General features: G+C 35.8%; 1 protein-coding gene across 2 annotated transcripts in view; it reads left to right on the top strand.

The window, feature by feature from the left end:
* Positions 1 to 24,314, top strand: part of Gart (trifunctional purine biosynthetic protein adenosine-3 Gart) — a 270,858-nt gene that overhangs the window by 86,709 nt on the left and 159,835 nt on the right. For both annotated transcript variants that reach the window (XM_090408017.1, XM_090408026.1), the window contains exons 6-8: positions 3,406 to 3,474; positions 19,513 to 19,638; positions 19,738 to 19,825. In XM_090408017.1, the coding sequence (XP_090264143.1) occupies positions 3,406 to 3,474; positions 19,513 to 19,638; positions 19,738 to 19,825 (283 nt within the window). The remainder of the gene's footprint in view (positions 1 to 3,405; positions 3,475 to 19,512; positions 19,639 to 19,737; positions 19,826 to 24,314) is intronic.

Genomic DNA, 24,314 nt, shown 5'->3' on the forward strand with positions numbered 1-24,314 from the left:
AATATTCTAAGAGCACAAGCTGACTTATTTGTCAGGAACTTTTTATAGCTTTCTTATTTTCCTTCACTGCCTTTTTAACTTCCTTTGTCCACAATGAATTTCTGATTTTTCTATCGTTGCAGACAACCTCACTACATGCCTCTCTGGCTGAATCATTCAATGTTTTCTTCAGGATTTCCACTGAACCTCCAAGGTTTGGTTCCTGTTTTCAAACTTTTTCATTTTTCTGGAATAATGTTTATGTATTTTAATCTGTAGGTCGCACCTTAGAGCTGCTCAACTTTTATTCACTTTAAACCTTTCTCCCATGTTCTTTTCAATATGAAATTCAATTTCTATCCTTCTCAAAACTAAAAGTGATCACTTCCAATTTCAAATCCTCTGTACATTCTAGTGTCTCTTGCACCCAGTGAGAAAACATCACTATCAACAATAACAGAGTCAATGAGACTTTTTTTATTCCTTGCCTCTTCTCTCCATGTGAATTTGTGCACATTTTTATGTTCGAACATTGTGTTAATAATAAGCAGTCCATGTCTTTGTCAGAAATCCAACAGGTATTTGCCATTATTATTAGCTTTGCTCTTTTCTCCAAATTTTCCCAAAATATTTTTGTATGTCTGACAATCATTTCCTACTCTGCTATTTAGTTCCATAGCAAGGACCAACTTTTCCTTTTTCATTGTGTTAGTTGCTTTCTATAAAGCCTCAAGAAATTCCTCCATTTCTACCTTAGTAAAACCTTCTGTGGGACCATAGGCACAAATAAGTCTCCTTATCCAGTTCTTCATTCTCATATTTGCTCACATCACTCTCCTTGAGACTGCCTGCCATTCAAGAAGATTAGCCTTGTATTTAAGTTGAACTCCTTCATTTTTCTGATTGTTATTGCCTGAAAACAATATCTTGGATTTGTTGCTTAGAAAGATCTCGCCTGTTTTTGTGTTCTTTGTTCTGGTAACACCGATTATGTCAGTTTGGTCTTATCCAATTCTTCTAGTTCCATTTCTTTACCATTCAGGTTTCTTATGTTGATAGTACCAGTCTTGAACTGTGGTGTTGGGGTGTGTTTCAGGATTTGTTTCAGTAGCTGACTTTTCGTTGTTCACACTGGTTCCCTGGCAAAAACAATGGGGGGATTTGTTTAACCAGGTGACGCTCCAGCTGGCATGAAATTCTGTCATGTTGTATCATCATTTTATATTGTGGTTTAAACCAATAAGAATACAATTTGGTCCACTAAATCCCAAATAGCCAGCCCATCCTTGTTCGTTCTGTATCCTTTGTAGATACCTAACAGGGTGCACCAGAGGAAGGTGAGGATTGGACATTTTGTCAGAAGCCCTGGTTCGTTCTCCACATTCCTTTAAAGGCTATGTGGAGGTCTCCTCTCAGTTATACACATTTTACTCTTAAGCACCTGATATAAAAGAGGTCACAAAAAAATATATAACTGTCCCATATATGGAAAATTGAATATAAAGAAAGAAAGAATCTGTTAATTTAACTCTCAGTTGCATTCAAATGAGTAAATTTGGGAAAGACCATTCTAAAGAACTGTAATAAATGGAATGAAAGATGTGTTAAGTTTGGAGAAAATGTAACCCATAAGCACTCCTCTTTTGCACTTAAGCACCCATAATAATAATAATAATAATTTGTATTTTCTAAAAGAGTTCCACATTATTACATAGAAGTATTTATATTGAATGTTCTATTAAAGAATGTTCTGAAGGCCTACTACATCTACTGAACTTAAGAACCATCTTTTGATTTTGATAGTAGGGGAAATTGTGATCCTTAACTGCTTGAATTTTTTTTTTTCCCCTAATGTTGTTATTCTAGTAATTTCTGACTTTATATGCTAAATAGATTTTCATTGTTACTATTATTGTTCTACTGCATCGAGGATATTTTTTGCTATAAAAAACGAAATGTTTCTTTATGTGTTATTAATAAATTTAGTTCTTCACTGTGGTTTTCCTATTTACAAATAACTGGAAGTCAGAGGTTTTGTTACTTAAATAGTATACAGTGATTTCAGTAGCTTTCTTCAACCACATTTGCTTAGTTTTAGTGCCTGCATGCACAATCATTATTTTATGATCCCTGAAGATGGTAATGTAACATTACTGAAATATAGGAATTATTAATTAAAGTTTTTAATTAATATTCTAGTATACATTGGCTTTCCCTAAAATCTCACAGTTATCTACAAGAATGTACAATGATTTATTTCTTCTTAGTGCACATTTCATCACAAAACAATATGTATAGAAAACATTTTCATGATGTAGTATAGTAGCTTACTCTATACTTTTTAATTAGTATTTTTCAACATTTGCCAGATAAAGTGTTAAATATTTGATAAAAGGTTCTGAGAACATATAAAAATATAAAGCTTTATTATTTAGGGGATTTAATTAAAGGCAATTAAATACAGGTATACATAATTTTTCACTGCACATTTTCCTATTATAGATATTGCTTTTGGAATTATCATTGTTTCATCATAATGGGAAAATGTGCACTGTGCCCAAAACACTTCACCCTTGTTTCTGATGTTTTTGGCATTAGTTTAAATAAATTACAGTGTTCTCTTACAATCTCCAGCTTGCGAGTTGCCTTGATATTGCACTTAAAAAATGGTGAACTCTGGTTAGAAATTATACTTGCCTTTTATTGGTACTTTTGATTAAGAGATTTACTAGTTTTATAGTGGATTTAAATTTTCAGTTCTCATCAGCTGGAAACCTTCTGAAGGCAAAAACCATCAATACCATGGAATCTTATTCTTGATATTTTATCTTTGAAAATTGTATTTTTTATGAATCTCCCTGAAAATATATTATCCCTTACTTTCTGTACTATAAGCTCCTCAGCCAATCAGCTCTTCTTGCTGACATGATTCTTGGTTTATTTGAATTAACCAATACAAAAAACTCCTTCCTTTATTCCTGATGCTTCCAGCATTAGCAATACACAAATTGTAATAGCCCACTGAATCCCCAACTACTTTTGTATATTTTAATGACAGTCCCATTCAGATTTGAGACCTGAGAAACTATTTTTCAGCATTCTTTGATCATTCCATTTTCACACTCAGCTATCCCAAAGGTTCCTACATACATCATGCTCACCCAATTCACCCTGCCTAATAGTTTTAGTCCTCCCCCCCCCTTTTTTTTTTGTACTTCCATTTTCTCGCTGAAAGGAGAAAGTGATGTTCATCATGCATGTCATTCCATACCCTTGAATTAATGTAAGCTTACTTACACCCAATTTTTAATTTAATTTTTTTAAAAATACAATTTAAAATGTTTTTTAAAAAAATATTTTATAACTTTTTTGTGTTTAGAAATATGCCTTGTGTTTTTATTAAATTATTTGAAAAAATTTGTTTAGAATAAAGCTCTAGGAAAAGCTGGAGACACTATTGTTATTGAAGAATTATTACAGGGTGAAGAGGTTTCTGTAAGTAGATTATTAATCCATTGAGTGATTTTTTTATTTGAAGTACATTTTTTTTTTTCACTTGCTTTCCATTTCTAATTTTCAGGAAGTTTTTAATTTTTTTTTAAGAATGCATTCTAAACTGTTTGTATGGAATCCAAGTATGGAAAACTAGATATGAATTTCTTGAGTAAATTTGAACTTTCTAATTAAAAAAAAAAATACTAATATTAAATATAGAAAAACATATCTTTCAATGCCGATTTAGATATTCATTGCATTTAAGGAACTTAGTGAACTGCATGTCTAAAATAACATGTATTTATCAGCAAGAGCCAAAGTCTTCATATTAATGATGTTATAAATAGTTAGAAATAGAGGATATTAAGGATCCATATTTCAGAGCCAAAGAAAATATAGAAACTGCAAGTTTCTGAAAATTGACCAGAACGCTTATGAGAATACAGTCCTTCATGCCAGAGTACCACCTTAAAAACATGAGTGCTGCCCAGGTGTCTGTATAGATGTCTTTTATTAGTGCTTTTGATAAAGGTTTCACTGGCTTGACAGCTGTTACTGGAGGTCATCAGTCTCTGATGAGAACTGGTTGATTCTCATCAGAGACTAGGATGAAACCTTAAGAGGATAAGAACCCTTGTTCAATACTGAAGCAATCCAATATCAGAGAGTTTTATTTTTCATAAATGAACTCTCAGCTGCAGTGTAAATTTTAATCATCAGCAGTAGCCAAAGGCTTCATTTCAGTGATTAAAATAGATAGGAATATGGGATATTAAAGATCCATCTCTATTTTATAGCTGAAGGGGGGGGGGAAATGGTAACTTTGAAAGTTTCCAAAAATTGACCAGAGAGCTTTTGAGAATACAGTCCCTGGCATTGGACTTTTCCTAAGCTTGGACTACTTAAAAGGTGCGAGCACTGCCCAGGCATCTATATAGTCATCTTTTATTAGTGCTGTCAGGCCAATGAAACCTTTTTCACACTAATAAAGATGGCTATATGGACTATATTTGAAAACTTTTGCACTGGACGATGAGTATTATCTCCTGACTAAATACAGTCACAACCATCCATATCTGTAGTGAGATTCAAACCTGTACCTGTTTGTTGGAGTGGAGATATTCTAACCATTCAGCTAACTAAGCTTGTGGGTATATTAAAAGTTTATAATTTAGCATCAGATTTTTTTTTTTTTATGTTAAAAATAAAATCACTCAGAAATAATAATAATTCTAATAACATCACTTTACTTGAAATTAGCTCTGATTCAAAAAGTTTATTTTCATGGTTAGTATTGAATACTATAGCTAATCCATTCTTTCCCTTATTCCTAAATCATCTTATATTCTATTCTTTTGAAGGATGAAACCTGTTTTACAGGTTTCATCCTTAGCCTTCTTAGCCTCATTATGTGGCACCAATTATGTTGAGATGGTACTTCTCTAATTCCTCTGCAGCTCTTCTTTCTTTTCTGTTGCATTGATGCTTCTTATATGCTTTTCTTCCTGCTGAAAAACAGTGGGAGAGAGTTGTATAACAAGGTAATGTTTCAGCTACCATGATATCAGAAAGTGTTTTACCATCATAATGTATGTGTAGTTTCACTACTATAGAATACCTATAATTTGATCCTTAAATTATAAACTTGCAACTCCATCCTCATCTGCTCAACATCCAAATGGATATCCAGTATAGAGTGCACTCATTATCTCCTCTGTCTGAAGATTTAAAGCAATATAGCTGTTCCACAGATTGCCTGATAGATAATGCATAGGTCTGAAACTAATTGTTATGTGTCAAAAGGCTTCCCAGCTAGCTAGTGAATAATCCTGCTGCTACTTACTTTTTCCAGATTGTGTCTGGATGGCATCTGAATATAGCAGATTCCCAGCAAGCATAGCATGCAGAGGGCACTATCAAAGCCACACATGGATAATAGACTGAACATTCCCTGTATGTGAACCATCTTCTTTTACCTCACCACAAAAGGCACTAACATAAATAACAGCATGCAGATTATGAAGAATCTTCCACAAAAAATACAAAGAAACGTATAAAACAACAAAAGTAAAACAAAAATCCCATAAACTTTAGATAAAAAAAAATGACTAACATTTATAATCTCATTTCAAGTTTAATTGATATGCTCCATCACATACCACTATAAACCCTCAGCAACTACAGTTGAGGGTCTATAGTTGCTTAAATTTCTTAAATGAGATTCTTCTTAGCTTTCTAGCATTGCATACTAGAGATTATTCAACTTGGAATCTTCTCTTTAGTTTACTCTGGCTCAAAATTTCCTTTTCTTTCTGTTTGTTGCTTTTGTTTGCTGTCTGTCTTTATCACTCTCCCAATTTCAGTAATCGTCCTGATATTTTTGATTATTTATTCCTGAAGGTTGATTTTACACTGAATACTCAAATTGTGAGATCATCTTCTTTAGGGACATCTGCATTCATAACTGAAACTAGCTTCCCTTCTCTGACTTTGCAGATCAAGCCAAAAGAAATGAAAAGATAATCCTCATCATTTCTCCCACCCCCTTGACCTTCTCTTTCTTTCTGTGTGTGTGTGTGTGTGTGTGTATGTGTGTGTGTGTGACTATAGATGGTAGGTCTCTTTTGGTAATTCCTACCATAATTTTGACCACATTTCCTTTTCTTTTGATCAGCCTTCACCTAGACAAGCTTAGCTATGCGTCTCTGGAACTTCAGAAGTACCAAATGAGATGATTTTCATAATTTCTGTTCCTCTTTTCTGAGATCTGATTACTCTCCTGATCCAGACACCTCTTTTGACTGAATACAAGGACTAAGTAGCACTTAGTCCTTGTATTCTGTTGCTAAGGCTGTTGAGCACAACTGCTTCCCTCTCTATGCTTCTGCCTCTTTCACATCCAACTGGCACAATGAGAACATCACCCAGAATTAAAGCTAACCTCCTTGTGTCAGTCTTCTCTTCTAGCACTTGTACAGACAATCAAGGGAAATCACTTTTCCACTAGTACAAACTGTATACCTCCTTTGAGTTTTTACTGGAAAAACATCAGACAGATCCTCATTAGTATAGATAATAAGTCTTCTGGTCCAAATGGCATTCCCTCAATTGTGCACCAGAATTAACATATATTGTTTATTGAGGCTATCACACTTACCTGCAGTATGGAAACAAGCCTATATCTTACTTATCTCGAAGAAGAGAGACAAAAGTCAGCCATCAAACTATTCCCATTGCCCTCACCTCAGGTTCTTGAAAATAACAGAGAAGTTTGCCAACAACTAAATACGTCACTGTCATAATCCATTCTAATTAATTAGTGATTAATTAGAATGGATTATGCTGTTTTCATTCCACAACAAATCTGGCTAACCTTACCAACCTTTGGATACAAGCCATGGAAAGCTTTGGAGAAATTTTCACATCCTTTGTGTTCTTGAGATAGTGCCCCCTGCATGTATACTATGCTTTCTGGGAATCTGCTATATTGAGATGCCCTCCAGACACAATCTGGAAAAAGTAAGCAGCAGCAGGATTATTTACTAGCTGGCTGGGAAGCCTTTTGACACATAACCATTAGTTTCAGACCTATGTATTAACTAAAGAAACGCTTATCCTACTATACATAAATAACTTTCTCTCACCATCCACAAATCCTATTCATAGTTTTGCTGAAGACTGCACACTCCATTCCTTTTCATCATTCAACAAAACATGTGGTACTCAAATGATTCAAGCTTCCTAATCTTTCAAAACCAATGTCTCAAACACTAATAATAATCTGGTTATCTTTGATACCACAGAAATACAGATGTCCAGTCAAGCCTAGACTCTTCTTGGGCTGACTTATGGATGCTGTTCTTCTAAACTCGCTACCATCTCCACTATATTTAATCTTGTAAATATACAAGCAACAACTGCTGGTGAACATCTATTCACTGGTCAGTTCCAAATTTATTGAACCAACATTTTGTCTGCCTCATTTATTCCATTTTCTCCTGGTCTTTGGAACATTCTTCTATGCTGTTTTCTTCAAGGACCACAATCTCCACCTACTCACGAAGCACATCCATCCGCATGCCTCTTCTTTTCCTTAACTACTTACCCACAAATGGCAATGGCATGCCATATGTTTTGCAACGTTTTTGTTTGTGAAGTTAATATTAAAAAAAAAAATATATATATATATATATACTTGGATTGCTTGTATTGTAAACTATCACAAGTATATATGAAAATAATAAAATACAAATAAGATTAAATCACAAGCTATCATATACGAGAGAGATAAACCAAGGGAGTCCAACAGGGATGTCCCCTCGCAGCAACTCTTTTTGATATTTACTTAAATGAAATAATAATAAAATGGAATAAAAATTTACATCAAGGTATTAAACTTTCTCCTACAGTGAACTTAGACATTCTCCTTTTTGCCGATGACCAAATAATAATTACAAATTCTGAAGATAACTTACAGAAAGCTATTTTAGATCTCAATGAGATAGCCAAAGATTATGGTATGATAATATCAACAGAAAAATAAAAAACTATGGCCTTTAAAGGACAAGATCCAGCAAGAACTAAAATAGTAATAGATAGCAAGATCTTAGAACAGGTGAATTAATTTAACTATCTAGGATGTATGATCACATATGAAAATTAAAAAGATATAAACATAAAAATTGCGAAATATTTAAAAATAACAGGTGTAATTAACTCTATATTTAAACCAAACCTAGTTCAAAAACAAACCAGATTGAAAGTATATAATACATTAGCCCTACCAGTCTTAATGTATTGAAGTGAAATCTGGACAATAAAACAAAAAGACAAACATAAGATTGATAACAGCAGAAATGAAATTTATGAGAAAAACTGCAAATTATACCCTATTTAATCATAAAAGAAATAAAGAAATTATGAAAGAATTAAACCAAGAACCAGTAATAGAAAAAATTAAAAAATATAAACATAAATGGATGGAACACGTTCAAAGAATGAAAACAGAAAGATTACCAACACAAGCCTTAAAGTACAAGTTATTAGGAAAAAGAAAACCAGGATGTCCTCTTAAACAATTCAACGATGATTTCTAAGGCTGGAATAGGCCATGCTAGGCCTAAATCCTTGATACGCATGATGATGATGATGACGACTTGTATTGCTTAGCAATATAACACTTTTAATGTATAGGAAGAAATCTTGACAATATAACAAGCTAAAAGAAAAGCAAAAAACCACAATAAAAGCAAAACTAAAATTTTAATGTGGAATGTATACAGAATAAATTCATTAAAACTCATCTGAGGGGACTCTGCAGAATATAATTTTATTTTCTAAAAATAGATTCAAAGATTCATTTCCTATTATCCTCCAGTGTTGACCTCCAATGTTACTAAACCATAATGAAGACAATCCAAATTGAAGTCCTCATTTTTTTTTTTTTTTTTTTTTTTTTTTTTACAGGGGTGCTTAAGGGTCAAACCTGTATAACTGAGAGAAGACTTCCTTTAAAGGAAGTCTCTAGCCTTTACAGGAATGCAGACAACCAACCAGGGCTTCTGACCTAATGTCCAATCCTCACCTTCTCTTGGTGCACCCTGTTGGGTATCTACTTGGATACTGAATGAACGAGGATGGGCTGGCAATTTGGGATTTAGCCGACCAAATTGTATTCTTATTGGTTAAACCAAAATAAAAATGGTGGTACGATATGACAAAATTTCATGCTGGCTTGGCCGTTGCCCAGTTAAACAAGGCCCCCGTTGTTTTCTCCAGGGAACCAGGGCGAACAGCGAAAAGTCAGCTACTGGAACAAATCTTAAAAAAACACCTCAACTCAACATCACCAGAGTTGAAAATCAGTACTATCAACATAAGAAGCCTGAATGGCAAAGAAATGGAGCTAGCTGAGGAATTCGATAAGTACCAGATCGACATAATAGGGGTGACTGAAACAAAAAAGACAAAAACTGGTGAGATCTTTCTGAGCAATAAATACAAAATGTTATATTTAGGCAATGACAATCAAGGAAAAGAAGGAGTAGCCATAGTATTCAACACAAAATACGAGGCTCATCTTCTTGAATGGCAGGCAGTGTCAAGTAAAGTGATTTGGGCAAATATGAGAATGGGGCACTTGACAATGAGAATTATTTGTGCCTATGGTCCCACAGAAGGTTCTACTAAGGTAGAAGTGGAGGAATTTTTTGAGGCTCTAGAGAAAGCTACTGACAATGAAAAAGGAAAAGTTGGTCCTTGTTGGGGATCTAAATAGCAGAGTAGGAAGTGATTGTCAGACATACAAAAATGTTTTGGGAAAATTTGGAGAAAAGAGCAAAGTTATTTAATAATGGCAAATACCTGTTGGAGTTGAGCAGCTCTCAGATGTCAACTGTAGACTAAAATACACAAAGATTATTGAAGAAAAAATTAAAGAGTTTGAGAACAGGAATCAAACCTTGGAGATTCAGTGGCAAACTCTGAAGAAAACATTGATTAATTCTGCCAGAGAGGCACGTAGTGAGGTTGTCTACAAGGATAAAAAAATCAGAACTCCCTGGTGAACACAGGAAGTTCTAGAGTCAGTGAAGGAAAAGAAGAAAGCATATCAAACGTTCCTGTCAAATAAGTCAGCTTGTGCTCTTACAGAATACAGAGACAAATGCAAGAATGCTAAAGAGTGTGTAAAACTAGCTGAACAAAAGTCATGGGGGGGACGATGGCAAGAATATAGAAAATAAATATCAAGAAGGTGGTAAGATATTCTGGAGGTTGTTGAAGAAGCTTAGGAATGGAGGCAAGAGTGCTGTAAAAGGAGTTAGAGATGATAAAGGTGACATGAAAACGGGAGAAAAAGATATCCTTGAAGTATGGATTAATTACTTCGAAAAACTGCTAAATGAAACAAGCAGTGATTACAACACAGTGATTAAAAAACACTGACCAGGCATGCAGTCAGGAATACATATCCATACTTGAAGTAGAAAAAGCCATCAAAGGCTTGAAATGTGGAAAGGCAGCAGGAGTAGATGATATTCGAACCAGAAATGCTGAAGTCTGGTGGTATAAGCGTCTTACAGTGGCTGCACTGCATAGTTCAGAAAGCCGGGACAGAGGGACGAATTCCCGATGATTGGAGTAGAGCTCTCATAGTACCCATATATAAAAAGGGAAATAAAATTGAATGTGAGAATTACAGAGGTATTTCCCTACTGAGTGTTCCTGGCAACATCTATGCAAGTATACTTGAGAAACAGTTGAGAATAATTGTGGAAGAAAAGCTTGGGAAGAACATGCTGGATTCAGGCCAAATAGAGGCTGTCAGGATCAGATCTTCACATTATGACAAATAGTCGAGAAAGCATGGGAATATAACAGAGATCTGTATTTAAGTTTTGTCGATTTGGAAAAGGCATATGACAAGGTGCCAAGAGAGAAGCTATTCAATACGTCATATAACTGTAGCGTATTGAATGGCTTCTCTCTTGGGGCATTATATCACGCAATACTTAGTCTTTATTTGAGTTGTAAGTCAGCAGTTAGAATTGAAGGAAGTACAGAAAGATGGTTTAATGTTAATTCTGGTGTTAGACAAGGATTTACATTATCCCCTCTGTTATTCATTATCTATATGGATCACATTATGAAGGAAAGTGGTATTAAACATGATATCAGAATTGGAGATGTACAGGATATGATAGTACTACATGAAAAAATTACATCATTATTAATTTCCTATCTACAATTTTCCTCCAAATCAGTCTGTTACTTGTCAAGACTCCAACATTATCAGATCTTATATTTCTATTGTCTAAGGCACTTTGTTCCTTATCAATCCACCTATGTCTTGGTCTTCCTCTGGGTCGTTTTCCTGCCAACCTGGTAGAGAACACTTGTTTTGCTAATCTTTCCTCTCCCATTCTATTTAAGTGACCACACCACCTGAGATTAGCTCTGCTAACGCATTACTGGATGCTGACAATGTCAAGTTCTTTCCTAATATCCTCGTTTTTAATATGATATTGCCATTGATGCCATCTGTTCACGCCTATAATCTTTCTCAGGACTCTCATATCTGCGGTCTCTAGTCTTTGGTCAAGTGTTTTACTTCTGACCCAGCTCTCAGATCCATAAGTTAAAACTGGTTTGAACACTGTCTTGTATACAGCTAATTTAGTGTTCCGACTAATTTCTCTCCTATTCCATATGAATTTATTCATTTGACTTCCCACCATACCAGCTTTGCTGATTCTGTTGTCTATTTCTTTATTTAATTTACCATCTTCAATAAAAATATAATATAAAAATATATTATATTATATTATATTATTTATTATATATTATATATTATATTATATTATATATATATATATATATATAATTGTTTGAAACAGACAGAAACATCCTTAGCTCACCGAAAGGTACTAATGTACTATAAATTTACAACCCTTTGTGGGTGGGAGTCACTTGAAACTTTTCTGAACTGAATATAAGATCCAGTTAAAATAGAAAAGAAGACTTATTCAAAAAAGAAAACTTTTGCTTGAAGATAAAACTCTAAACTGACTATCCATAATTAAATATGGAAAGAGAAGCTTGGTTTTAAGCTTGCTGTATACACTTATTATTACATAACACCTCCAGAGAATTCAAAGACTCATCGTGGGAGGGCACTTACTCTGCAGCTTTGTCTCCACCTCTCAATCCACCAACTTCTCAATCAGCATCTTCTAGTATAATCCCACTAATATAATACGACATTGGATATCAAATCATGCCAAAGTGACTGACTTTACATTTACTCACATTGAACTGACACCAATTTTCCCATGCCCACGATTCCAGCCCATTCAAGTCATTCTGCAAGTAATGCATATCAGCAGCATTCCTGATTACCCTACCTATCTTTGTATCATCAGCAAATAGCTGTATGTTGCTTGTCAAATCCTTCCCAATATCATTAATGTACAGATTGAATAACAGTGGACCAACCACTAATTGTTGTGGGTACACCACTAGTTTTTTAATTTTTTTATTTTTTTTTAAATCTTTGTACTGGTTATGGGCAATACTACACTTACATCACGTCCAGACTTGATATAGGCCTAAGCCTTTACAAGTGTTTTACCCTATGCCTGTTCTAGTTATCATTGTAGTCATTCTCTGGTGGCAACGCCAAGCCACCAGTGTGTGCCCTGTAGGGCCCTCAAGGAAAGAACTTTGTGTGCCCTGTAGGGCCCTCAAGGAAAGAACTTTTATATCCTTCTGCGTAAACCCAAGCTGTTTTAAGTCCTTATAACTATCTGCACTGAATACGCAATGTAATACGCAGTGAATACGCAGTGAATACGCATATGCACTGAATACGCAGTGTTTTACCCTATGCCTGTTCTAGTTATCATTGTAGTCATTCTCTGGTGGCAACGCCAAGCCACCAGTGTGTGCCCTGTAGGGCCCTCAAGGAAAGAACTTTGTGTGCCCTGTAGGGCCCTCAAGGAAAGAACTTTTATATCCTTCTGCGTAAACCCAAGCTGTTTTAAGTCCTTATAACTATCTGCACTGAATACGCAATGTAAAGAGATGGTGGTGCTTGTAAACCTCGGAGTTGCCCCATGCTCCTCCCATATCTTACTAACTAGATCTTGGTTATTTTTATAATAATTTACTTTATTATTATGGCTATAGGCTAGTGGGCACCCTGTTCCCACCACCTGGGCATCAACTAACCAAACGTCACCGTCTCATTTAATCACTAAGTCTGGCTTAAGCAAACCCACAGAGGTCCTATAATGTGGTTCCACTGCAGTCTCCAAACCTTTGTTCTTAAAGTGGTTGTTCAGAATGGAGACTACCGCATCATGCCTCATCACTCGGATCCCGTGGGTGCAGAAGCAACACTGAGCTGTATGAGACAATGTCTCACTGTAGTGGCAGCCAGCTCTACAGTTGGAGTCGTCACTACCCCATCTAGCTGTGCTGGCTCAAGTAGGCAGGACATTGATCCTCATCCTCATAAGGTCAATATACTTGAACCCAGGGAGGAGTCTGGTGCCATCACTTACCCAGTCATGTTTGGGAGGCACCAGATATGACTTTTTAAAGAAGCACTATCTACAGAACAGTGTAACAGAGATGCCCATCTCTTGTGTTCTGCAGGTGCTGACTCGATTAAAGTACCTTGATAATGGGACCAGCCTTTAGCCTGCTTAAAGTCTTGTATTAATGGGCTATAGAAAGCCTCCCTGCAGATGGGGGAAGAAGATAGTTCTAACTGTGCGATTCTTGACAGCCACAGGCGTGGGATCAGCCATCTAAGTGATGGAATCCTAAGCTCACCATCCTTCACCCACGCATGGAAATATGCAGTAGGAGTGTCAGGCGGCAGTCGGAGCCATGATCTCATGGCTGAACGGATAGCCCTGTCCATTCGGGACAGTACCGAGATATATGTCCTACCAAGCACCAACTTGTGGTAAAAGCGAGATAGGAGATAGTAGGAAAGGAGAAACAAACAGGCTTTGCTGGGGCTTGAGAGGAGCTTTCCTCAAAGAAGCGATCCCAGCTTCTAGGATAGAAGGGACAGAAGATCTTCCCTTTGGGGTGAACATGATACCGAGCTATCTCCACTCTTCTGGGATGGTCAAAGCATGCAATGGCCTCCCGTGCAGGGAAAACTCTATAATCTGTACCTTAAGTTTCTTGTCACGACCAGAGGGGGACAAGAGCTAAAGAGAAGGACTTCTCTACATTAATAGAAAGGCCTCGATTAGAGAAGAAATCAACTGCCCCAAGGAGTTCCTGCAAGCCTATCTTAGTAGATGTTATGAAAATAAGATCATCCGCAAAGGCAATAGCATTAAAGGAAGAAGCGGCTAGAGAGTAGCCTATATGGCCAGGAAGAGAATGAAGAAACTCATCTATGATGCGGTTTCTTCATAAGAAAAGGGGAGATAGAGGATCACCCTGGCGACCACCCTGCACTGTAGGAATAGAAGTTGCACAGAACCCTGTAGTGATAGTGATGGAGCTACCCAAGTATAGCTCCATAACATAGGAAATAAAAGGTTCTGGACATCCAGCAGTAGACAGCGCTTGAAGGAGAGCAGGAAGGGAGATGCTATCAAAGGCCTTTTGGAGGTCCAGTGACACCATATATAGACGCTTAAGGTGGCATCGGGAATCAGAAAGAAGAGAAGAAAGAAGATATATATTCTCGGCACAGCCGTCCAAAGGAACAAAAACTCTCTGTCTATAATCATGCTGTATATGTTGCTGAAGTCGTTTAACTAATATTTTATGATAGAGTCTAAGTAACACAGGGGAGATGGTAATAGGTCTAAAGTCTGATGCACAACTTGAAGTTTCTTTCTTCGGAATGAAGATAGTTCTTGAAGCACGTAAGTATGGTGGTATTACTTTACTGGAAAGGAGAATGTCCACTAAGTCTTGAAGAATCTTCAACGGCACTTTCTGAAGCCTAGACGCAGGAAAGCCATCAGGTCCAGAGGCAGAGAAATTGGATGGAAGAGCTGCTTTAATCTCCTGGATTGAGACAGGCTGGTATATTTGAAGGGCAGGAATGGATCTCAATATCGTAGGTTGGTCATCATGATCAGGGAAGTGTGGAGTGGAGCAGAAAAGACTGTACTCCAGAATTTGACAAAATCATCATGTAAGTCTGCTAGAGGTGGAAGGGAAGCACCGTCAAGGATGGATTTGGCACATTGCTCTCTATTCTTTTTATGGAGGGAGGGCCTGCATAACTGCATAGGCCCTCTTCCTCTGCTTCCTATTTGACAAAGTTATTGTAGAATGAGATGTAGGCTGATGTTGACGAGGACTTTAAATCTTGTAGACTCACATCCCGCCGTATACCACTTTTTGATAACTGTCAGTGAGCCATCCTCTTATCCATGCTAATATTCTATAATCCAAACCAATATCTCCAATTTATGCAACAGTCTGCCATACTGTATTCTGTCAAAAGCCTTAGCAAAATCCCCGAGTATTATGGTGTAGCCATTCCCCTTGTCTAGTTCAATGGTAACATTGTTATAGAATGGGTGAAAGTTGCTAAAACTTGCTCCATAATGACTTTCCCTTAGTAAACCCATGTTGTTCATTGCGAAGTAGAGATTCACTGTCAACCCATTTCTGAATGCGAGTCCTAAACAACTTTTGCAAAATCTTCACCACCACTCCTTAGATACTGATTGGTCAATAGTTAGATACATTGGTCTTTGCGCCACACTTATGCAATGAGATTACCATACATTCTTTTCACTCCTATATGATCTTCTGTGTTCTAAGACTTCAAATATATAGCCTAGTTAAAGGAATAGCCAGTTCAGCTGAACAATCTTTTAGTACCCATGCTGATATCCCACCAGTTCCTATTGCCGAATTCTTATTCATTTTGTGCAACAGCATTAATAACTCGTTCTCATACATCTCCATTTCTTCATGTAGTGAAGTGGAACAGTTAATTCAATGTTGCGTACCCCAGGTTGATAGCTTTTAACAAAATGGGCATTCATTAACTTAACGACCTCTTCTGCATCTGTAACCCTCACAACATTTCAATTTAGAAGAGTTATTCTTTCATATTCATTCTTTCTTTCTTTTACTTGCATCATATTGATAGAATTCTTGTGGGTTGTCTTTAGCATGCAGAGCCAGTTTCTTTTCATACTCAGACTTTGCTTTCCGTACAACAGTTGTGACTATTCTATCCTGCCTTTTAACGTTTATAACAGACATCATCCTTATGCACACGGTATTCCTTCCAAATCATCCTTTTCTTATGAATCTCTTGCTTAATAAGATTACACATCCATTGACTCCTACTCTATTTATTCTTCGAACTCTCGGGACACATTCTGATATTGCATCATTCAAGTGTTGTTTAAATGTTTCCCATGCACTGTTGGTATTCTTTCCATCCAGCAATCGATACCATTCTGCTGAACTCAGTATACGCCTCAGTCATTTAGTCATTATTTCCTGCTTTATAGTTCAGCGTGTAACCTCTTCTGAATGGAACATTCATAAACTTAGTCACCTCCCAGGTGAGTACCGCATGGTCACTGTCACCAACCAGAGTCAGAATAATTGTCTTTAACTGAAACGCCTTCTGACATTATAATCAAATCTAATGCTCTTTTTCCTCGAGTTCCTTCTGTCACATGCTGTTTGAGGAAGTTGATCCTCAATAGCTCAATAAATTCATTTTCATTCTTCTCATGAGATTCTACTGCTACCCAATCAATATTTGGTTAATTAAAGTCTTCTATTATGATTACTCTTTTCGTGCCCTTCTTTTCTATTTGGTGATGCATTTCTTCATCACTAGCAACCGATTGTAACACCAGGTCTGTAACAACACCTCACTATGCAATTGATCATGTTAGATTCCACCTCACGCCATATGGCTTTAAATTCACTGCCACATGAAATATTGTTAGTAGTTGTACTACAATCATAGGTCTCAAATCTAACTGAATTGAAGTCATCCGATATCATTAGCAGCACCCCCCCCTCCTCCTCTCCTATCCTCTCTTCTTTTTCTTCTCTTCTGCTCATTGCAGGTTGAGCTCTTCAAAGATGAATTTTTGACATTTCTTTCTATTTGCTGTCTTTTTATGAAGTTCTATTATGGAGTTTAAGTGGGTGCTTTCTTTAATGTTGTCAATCCATTTCTTTCTTGGTTTTCCTATGTTGGGCTCTCCTTCAATTCTACCATTTAATAATATGCTTGGTAGTCTTTCTGGGTTTATTCTAGAAACATCTCCAAACCAGCTTAGTTGACTCTTTTTTAGTGCTGTAATTATTGTGTCTTTAAAGTTAAGTTCTTCTCTGACTTCTTCGTTTGTTTTTCTTTTTGTCCAGCTTGTTCTATTGATTTTTCTTAGGCATTTCATTTCAAAGGCATTGAGTTTATCTGTTTCTTTTTTCCTTAAGATTGAGCATTCTGAGCCATAGAGTACTGTCTTTGAGTTCTTTGCTTAATATTTTATTGTTCCATATTTTTTGTAGTCTGCCCATTGTTATCCATCCATTATTGATTCTGAGTTGATGGTTTCAAAATAGTCTAGATTGTCAGTGGTCATTGGTCCTAGGTAATTGAACTGCTTTACTTGTTCTATATTATTGTTTCCTATTTTCATTTGGATCGCTTCACTTTTTCTTCCTATTACATTAGTTTTGTTTTACTAAAATTGATTTTCATATCATATTTGTTACTTGTTTGATGCAACTTGGTCAGGATATTTTCTAATTTTTCTTGGCTGTCTGTAGTGATAACTATGTCATCAGCATACTTTAAATGTGTTATATTTCTTCCATTTACAGTTATGCCTTCACACATCTGTAGTACTTTGTATACTACTTCTTTTAGGTACAGGTTGAATATGGTGACAATGGACTGCCTTGCATAACTCCTTTTTTAATTACTATTTGATCTGTTTCTATGTTTTTGTAATTCACTATTGCTTGTGTTTCTGAATAATAATTCTTGATACAATTTAATAGGTATTTGTTGAACCCTCTATTTTCTTGAATTTTAATGAGTTTGCTTCTGTTTATTGAGTCAAAAGCTTGTTTGAAGTTGATAAAACAGCAGTAGAGTTTTTTATTTTTGTCTCTCATAAGACCTGCTAATCTGTTTAATGTGAAAATTGCATCTGTTGTGCTTCTGTTATTTCTAAATCCCATTTGCTCTTCTTCCATCTGGTCTTCCTAGCTATCCTTCCTAAAAATACTGTACCCTTGACATCTGATTCTGATAGCCAGGTCTCACTAATACCTACAATCTGAGGTCACAACATATTGACTAAGGCAACAAACTCAATCCCTTTGTTTCTGATACTCCTGGCATTCGTGTACAGACATAATAATCTACTTGTTTTGTTCTTTTGTATTTGTCTTGTCTGCAGTCTGCCTGACACAGTTGGACAACTTGTAGATCTCTATTTTTCTCTGATGCCTTACACATGTATACATCTTTGCACACATTTGATAGGTCCAAACTGGACGAACACAAACCCAAAATCATTCTCTCCTCGTCAACATTTCCATGACAAGGCCCATTGCAGTCATTAACACAGTTATATGACATTGTCGCAATCTTACACTCACATTTACACCATTCTTCCCTTTATAATTTAGTTTTCCTGACTCTCTGTGTTAGGTCTCATACCAGTTATTAGTTTTTCTAGACTCCTGATACCAAATGCATTCAGGTGTAGGCCATCCCTTTTATACAAATCCAATCTTCTCTCAAACTCACTCCACACATCCAAAAACTCACATCCATTCCTTCTACATAGCCTACTCATTGAACAGCCCTTCTTAATTCATTTTTATCATAGCGAGGTAAAATATTGACGATTTTCACTTTCTCACTCTTCACTCTTGTCTCTTCCAACAACCCTTTCATGCCCTCTCTCATACTGAACTTATCACCAGTTAAATCATTATGCAAATTCATAATCAGATCTTAGTGCCAATAGTTACATAACTGCCAAAGCACATAGATCCAATTAAACAATCAGTGTGTGGTTGTGGGAGAGACAAGCAAGTTCTTGAGAGGCCTACTTATTCCAAAGCACTAAGACAGGAAGGGAGAAATACTTTCACTGCAGTTCACTATAATCAACCTTATGCTATAACAAACTGTTTCTTTGAGTTTTTTGTGAGCTCATTATAGGGAGCATTACTTTGTTTCATAATAAATAATTAAATGTATTAATCATAAATAAAATATATAAATATTATAAAATTATAAATTATAACAAAAACTATATATTTATTGTCTGATAAATTACTGAAGTATAGCAGAGAAAATAACAAAAACCTTAACTGATTTAGGATTATATTGGAAATAGAGATAGTATTGGAATCAGTAGGTACTGATAATGCTGTTCCATGATTCTTTACTTGTAACATAACTAATCTTAAGTTCTTTAATGGAAAACAGTTAAAAATACCTTACATTTTTTAAAAGCAATTTAAAATTTTAATACATTTGTGATTCAGGTTCTTTGTTTTACTGATGGAAAAAAAATATCTGTCATGCCAGCAGCACAAGATCATAAGAGACTATTGGATGCTGACAAAGGACCTAACACAGGTGGAATGGGAGCATATTGTCCTTGCCCTCAGGTTTGTATTAGAAACTAAAAGTTTTCTTATGTAACTGTGTTCATTATTGATCTATATATACTATTATGTGTGACTTACTTTCTCTGTATTTATTAATAGGTGTCATCTGCTGTGCTGAAAGAAATTTCTCAAGATATTCTTCAGAAAACTGTTGATGCAATGAAAGCAGAAGGAATCACTTATGTTGGCAAGTAGAGATATTTATTTGAACGTTTTTCTTGAATTTTTTTTTAAATTAAAAATTTTAAAATCTTAAAATTGCAGATTGGCATTATCTCTATCCTGGTTGACTGAGTGGATAGCATACCTGTTCTCTAAAACCAACAGGCTTTGTGTTTGAATTTCTCTGCAGACATGAATGTTTGTGAATTTGTTTAGGTGAAAGATGAATTTCATTAACTGATGTGTAACCATAGTCCCATTTACTAGAGGCCTGAAGGGGCTTGAAAAATTGAAAAATTTTGTTTGGTCTGTAGAGCATGGTTTTTGGTTGATATAAAAAATAGTAAACCGTGGGCTGATAATGAACATTGATAAAACAATGATATATGGAGAGAAGAGGATGGAAAAATCAATTAAAGGTGAATTCAGACAAGAGCTGAAGAGGGAGCGACATCTAGGGAAGCAACATGACACATGATTTAGATTGTATGAGAAAGAAATACTACCTTAAAAAATAACTTGAATACCTTAAAATAGTGTAAAAGTCGGCTTTGAAATGTGGGATTTGTAATATCCACTTTTTGGTGGTTATTACAAATCCAACATCGCTGAAATGAAGCTGTGTGGCACTTTAGTAATTATTTTTATGCACTGACCTTATTAGAGAGTTCACTTACAAAAATACATTTCTCTGACATTGCATTTCTTTAGTACTGAATGAGAGTTTTTGCTCTCTTAAGGTTTCTGCCTTAGGAGAGTTGTTGAGCTTCCGAGGATTGGTATTTTCTAGGTTGGCTTTTTTCAGGGCTGCTTTGGTGAATGCTTTTTCCTTGGAATATGGAGGATTCTGCTCTGTGGTAGGTGTGAGCCTGTCACTGAGTAGTGAATTAGATCCTTTGGGTCACTTGTTGAATTAAAGGGATCTGGGGAATCAGCTAATTTTTGGAGAAGACCTTTACTTATATAGTAGTCTCTGAAGAGAACCAACCAATTTGAAACAGCTATCAGGTCAGTGAAATCTTGATAAAATGCACTAATAAAAGATGAACATATGGACGGAACCTTGGGCAGCAGTTGTTTTCTTTTAAGTAGTGCAAGCTAAGGCAACTCTGATATCAAGGGTTGTATTCTCATAAGCTCTCATGTCAAATTTATGCAACTTTTGTAGTTTCTACAAACAATCAGCTTTGAAATAATATTGGATTTTTCATATCTACTTTTTTCTCTGTAATTATTAGGCTGGCCTGGTTGGCCGAGTGGTTAGCGTATCCACTCTCCAGTCAAAAGGCTGTGGGTTCCAATCCCTCCATGGGCATGGATGTTTGCGATTATCTGTGGAAATGCCAGCAGTGGTGGGCGGTAGATGGTATTGGTTAGTTGGTGGATTGAGTGGTGGAGACAGAGAGATGTAGAGTAGGTGTCCTCCCTCGATGAGTCTTCAGACTCCCTGGAGGTGTCATATAATAATAATTATAGTAGTAATAATTTACATCACTGAAATGAAGCTCTATGACTTTTTCTTTAGTAACCAATATTACAGGTTTCTTATGTGTCTTTATTAGATTATTCAAGATTTACAAGATTATTCACTGGAAGAACACCCAAGTTTTTACATGGATGAAGTCATAAAAATTTGATTAAGAAAGAAAGCTGTGAGGTTTTTCATTCCTGAGTTTAATGAAAATAATTGTATTCGTTTATCAAAAATTTTGGAAAATTGTCTTAAATTGTCTTATTTTTTGGCATATGGAAATAGATATATTAATTTTTTTCATTTGACTTCTACCCATCATTTGCATAGACTTGGAATTGTAATTGGTTTTATACGAGTTAATTCTATGCTTGTGAATCTGTTATGCATTTTCATTCTTGCGGCAAGATGGATCTCACCCATCAATGAACTTGATTTCCTCACATCTAGTCAGAGAAGCTGATCACTTCTGAGAAAAGTAGGTGGAGCAAAGCCAACGACACACAAAACAACAGAGATAACTCCTGATCAAATGGCTAACCATTTATTGAAAACCTCCAAGATTCATCCCAGCTCTACCAGGAAAATTGCTGTACAAGCTTCCATCAGACAAATCCTGAAGACTGAACTCGAGCTTCCTGAACTCATACACCCAATATTCGGGAAGAGGTACAATTAGCCTTAAAACTTACCAAGAATAGCAAAAAGCTGCAGGAATGGATCGCCTCATGGTAGAAGATGACGATGATACAATGCGAAATGGGCCTCCTCTAATGGATCAAATTTTCTCACACAAGACACAACTGCTCTCTACTTAAACCTCGGCAGCCTTGTCATACTTGTTGCAGCAGGACAATAATTGTCCCTGGCTTGATTATGACAAGTTACTTTTGCTTTATTTTTTTTAAAAAAAAGAAAGACTTAGAAAGCATGTTGTGCCTTTTATGTAATGAACTTTTTTTATGTTAAGATTTTCATCATTTGTTTCTGGAAATTGTGATTGTACTTTTCACTTACCAGTTTCATGTAGCCATAAGCATAAATAAATAAATAAAAATTTTTGTGGCATTTAAAATTAGTTGTTAGCCTCCACTGATTAAGCTCTCTGAGAACAGGAGTGAAATATTCATATTAATTTTTTTTAGTTAAGTAAAACTAGTTTGCATTCTCTCACTATGGTTATATATATTTATTTATCCTGGCATGTTACATTCACAAATCTCCTTCAAATTACATACTCTTCATACTATGGAAAGTATATAATTTGAACAGTGTCTCGTAATGTCAAACGGCAGAGACCACAAATATTTATTTGAATCTGTTTAGTTTCTCATTTGTTTCTGCTGTAGTCTGTTAAATTGCAATGAACAAATAAGACTGCCTAGAATGACTGAACTGACACAGTGAGCAAAATTTTTTTGCATAGACAGCCATATGCCAAATTTATTCATGAATGTTTTGATGAAAATTTCCATTTCCCTTTTGTTTTCATCCATCAGTTGTTTGGCAAACCATATGTAATGCATTGTGTTATCATAGCAGTGATATCAGTGCGATGATAATAATAAAAAAAAAAATATTCAGAATTAGAACTACCTGATTCTACTAGTATCTTGAATAGTGAATTTGGCATATTCTGATTTGATGATTCCACTAGCACAGTGGTTGTGCTAGTAAGACTTGTTATGCCCTTAATATAAAGGCATCTTAGGTTTTGTGTTATGCAGACAGTAGTAAAACATAATGAAATATTATAATAAATAATTAAATTTAAAAAGTTTTATGAGCACTTTTCTGAATTTAAATATCTTCTTCCCTTATATGGAAAATATGCTTAACAAATTGTTCGTAGTTTACACAAAGTAGTTTTTTCAGTTTATAGGTTTAATATAGTACTATGAGATTATTGTTAATTGAATTGAAAATGTCAGTATTTTTCATTTCTGTTTGTTTGTTTATGCAACTAAACCAGATGCACACTATTTGTAAGGAGAGTTATACATTAAATTAATAAATAAAATTATGTCTGTGTGCCTTCTGTGCCATGAAGATAGCTCATTTGATCTTGCATCTACAATTCTGCCACTCTCTAGACAATTTGTTAACATTTCTGTCACTGCATCTATACTTACATATCTAGTGATCCAGCATGTTACTTTCTAGCAGCCTATCTGTTCTAGCATACTTTTCGCTTGAACGAGGTACTGGATGTTTCACATTTAGGAGGCCCTGACTTATTGTTTATTAAAGACATAACATACAAACAAGACGGTTGCAACTATGGAAGTACTGACATGGACAGAGACATGTTTAAATGCAACATGGATCTGGCATGTCTTGCTTGTGTGCCGCTGCATTGCAGCTGCCATAGGAATTGTCTCCAACTTTCGATGTTGAGTTCCCCACACCCTGATAAGCTCAGTTCATGGCCATTTTCGGTCCAGTGAACATGTACATGATTGAGTGTACATGACTAAGAACACAGAAAGCGTTCTTGGTCAAATCATATTGGACTACGTGTTCATTCAAGGTTACGTCAAATTTCTGAAAACAGTTTAATGTTACATTGCCATCGAAAAGTGTGATACAGAAGATGGTGAAAAAAACTGGAGACAACAGGCATAATGAATGTCCACAGAGGTGGTTGTCCCACAATGACCAAGGAAACAGTGTACGATGTTTAACAGGTTAACTCATCAAGCAAGTCCTTATGGCAACAGTCCCAAGAAATTGGCTTGTCACCTTCAACTTGCCATAGCAAAAAAAAAAAAAAAAGAAAGAAAGAGGATTTGCTCGTATCGAGTGTCCATGGTGCAGGAACTGCAGGCTCCGATTTTGCAAAAAAAACTGCCATACTGTAACTGATTTCAGACTTTCGTGGCTAAAAATGATGACATCCTGGACATAACATTTTTCTCAGATGAAGTGTGGTTCCACCTGTCTGGGTATGTCAATTCGCAAAATATGTGCTTGTGGGCTGAAGAGAATCCACTGCATGACCTCAAGATTGGAGTGCAGTGCACCATGTAGTGCATGTGCATCA

Source organism: Typopeltis vanoorti, chromosome 2 (genome assembly GCF_054136105.1).
Source record: "Typopeltis vanoorti isolate ZY-2024b chromosome 2, IOZ_Tvanoo_1.0, whole genome shotgun sequence".
Classification (NCBI taxonomy): Eukaryota; Metazoa; Arthropoda; class Arachnida; order Uropygi; family Thelyphonidae; genus Typopeltis; species Typopeltis vanoorti.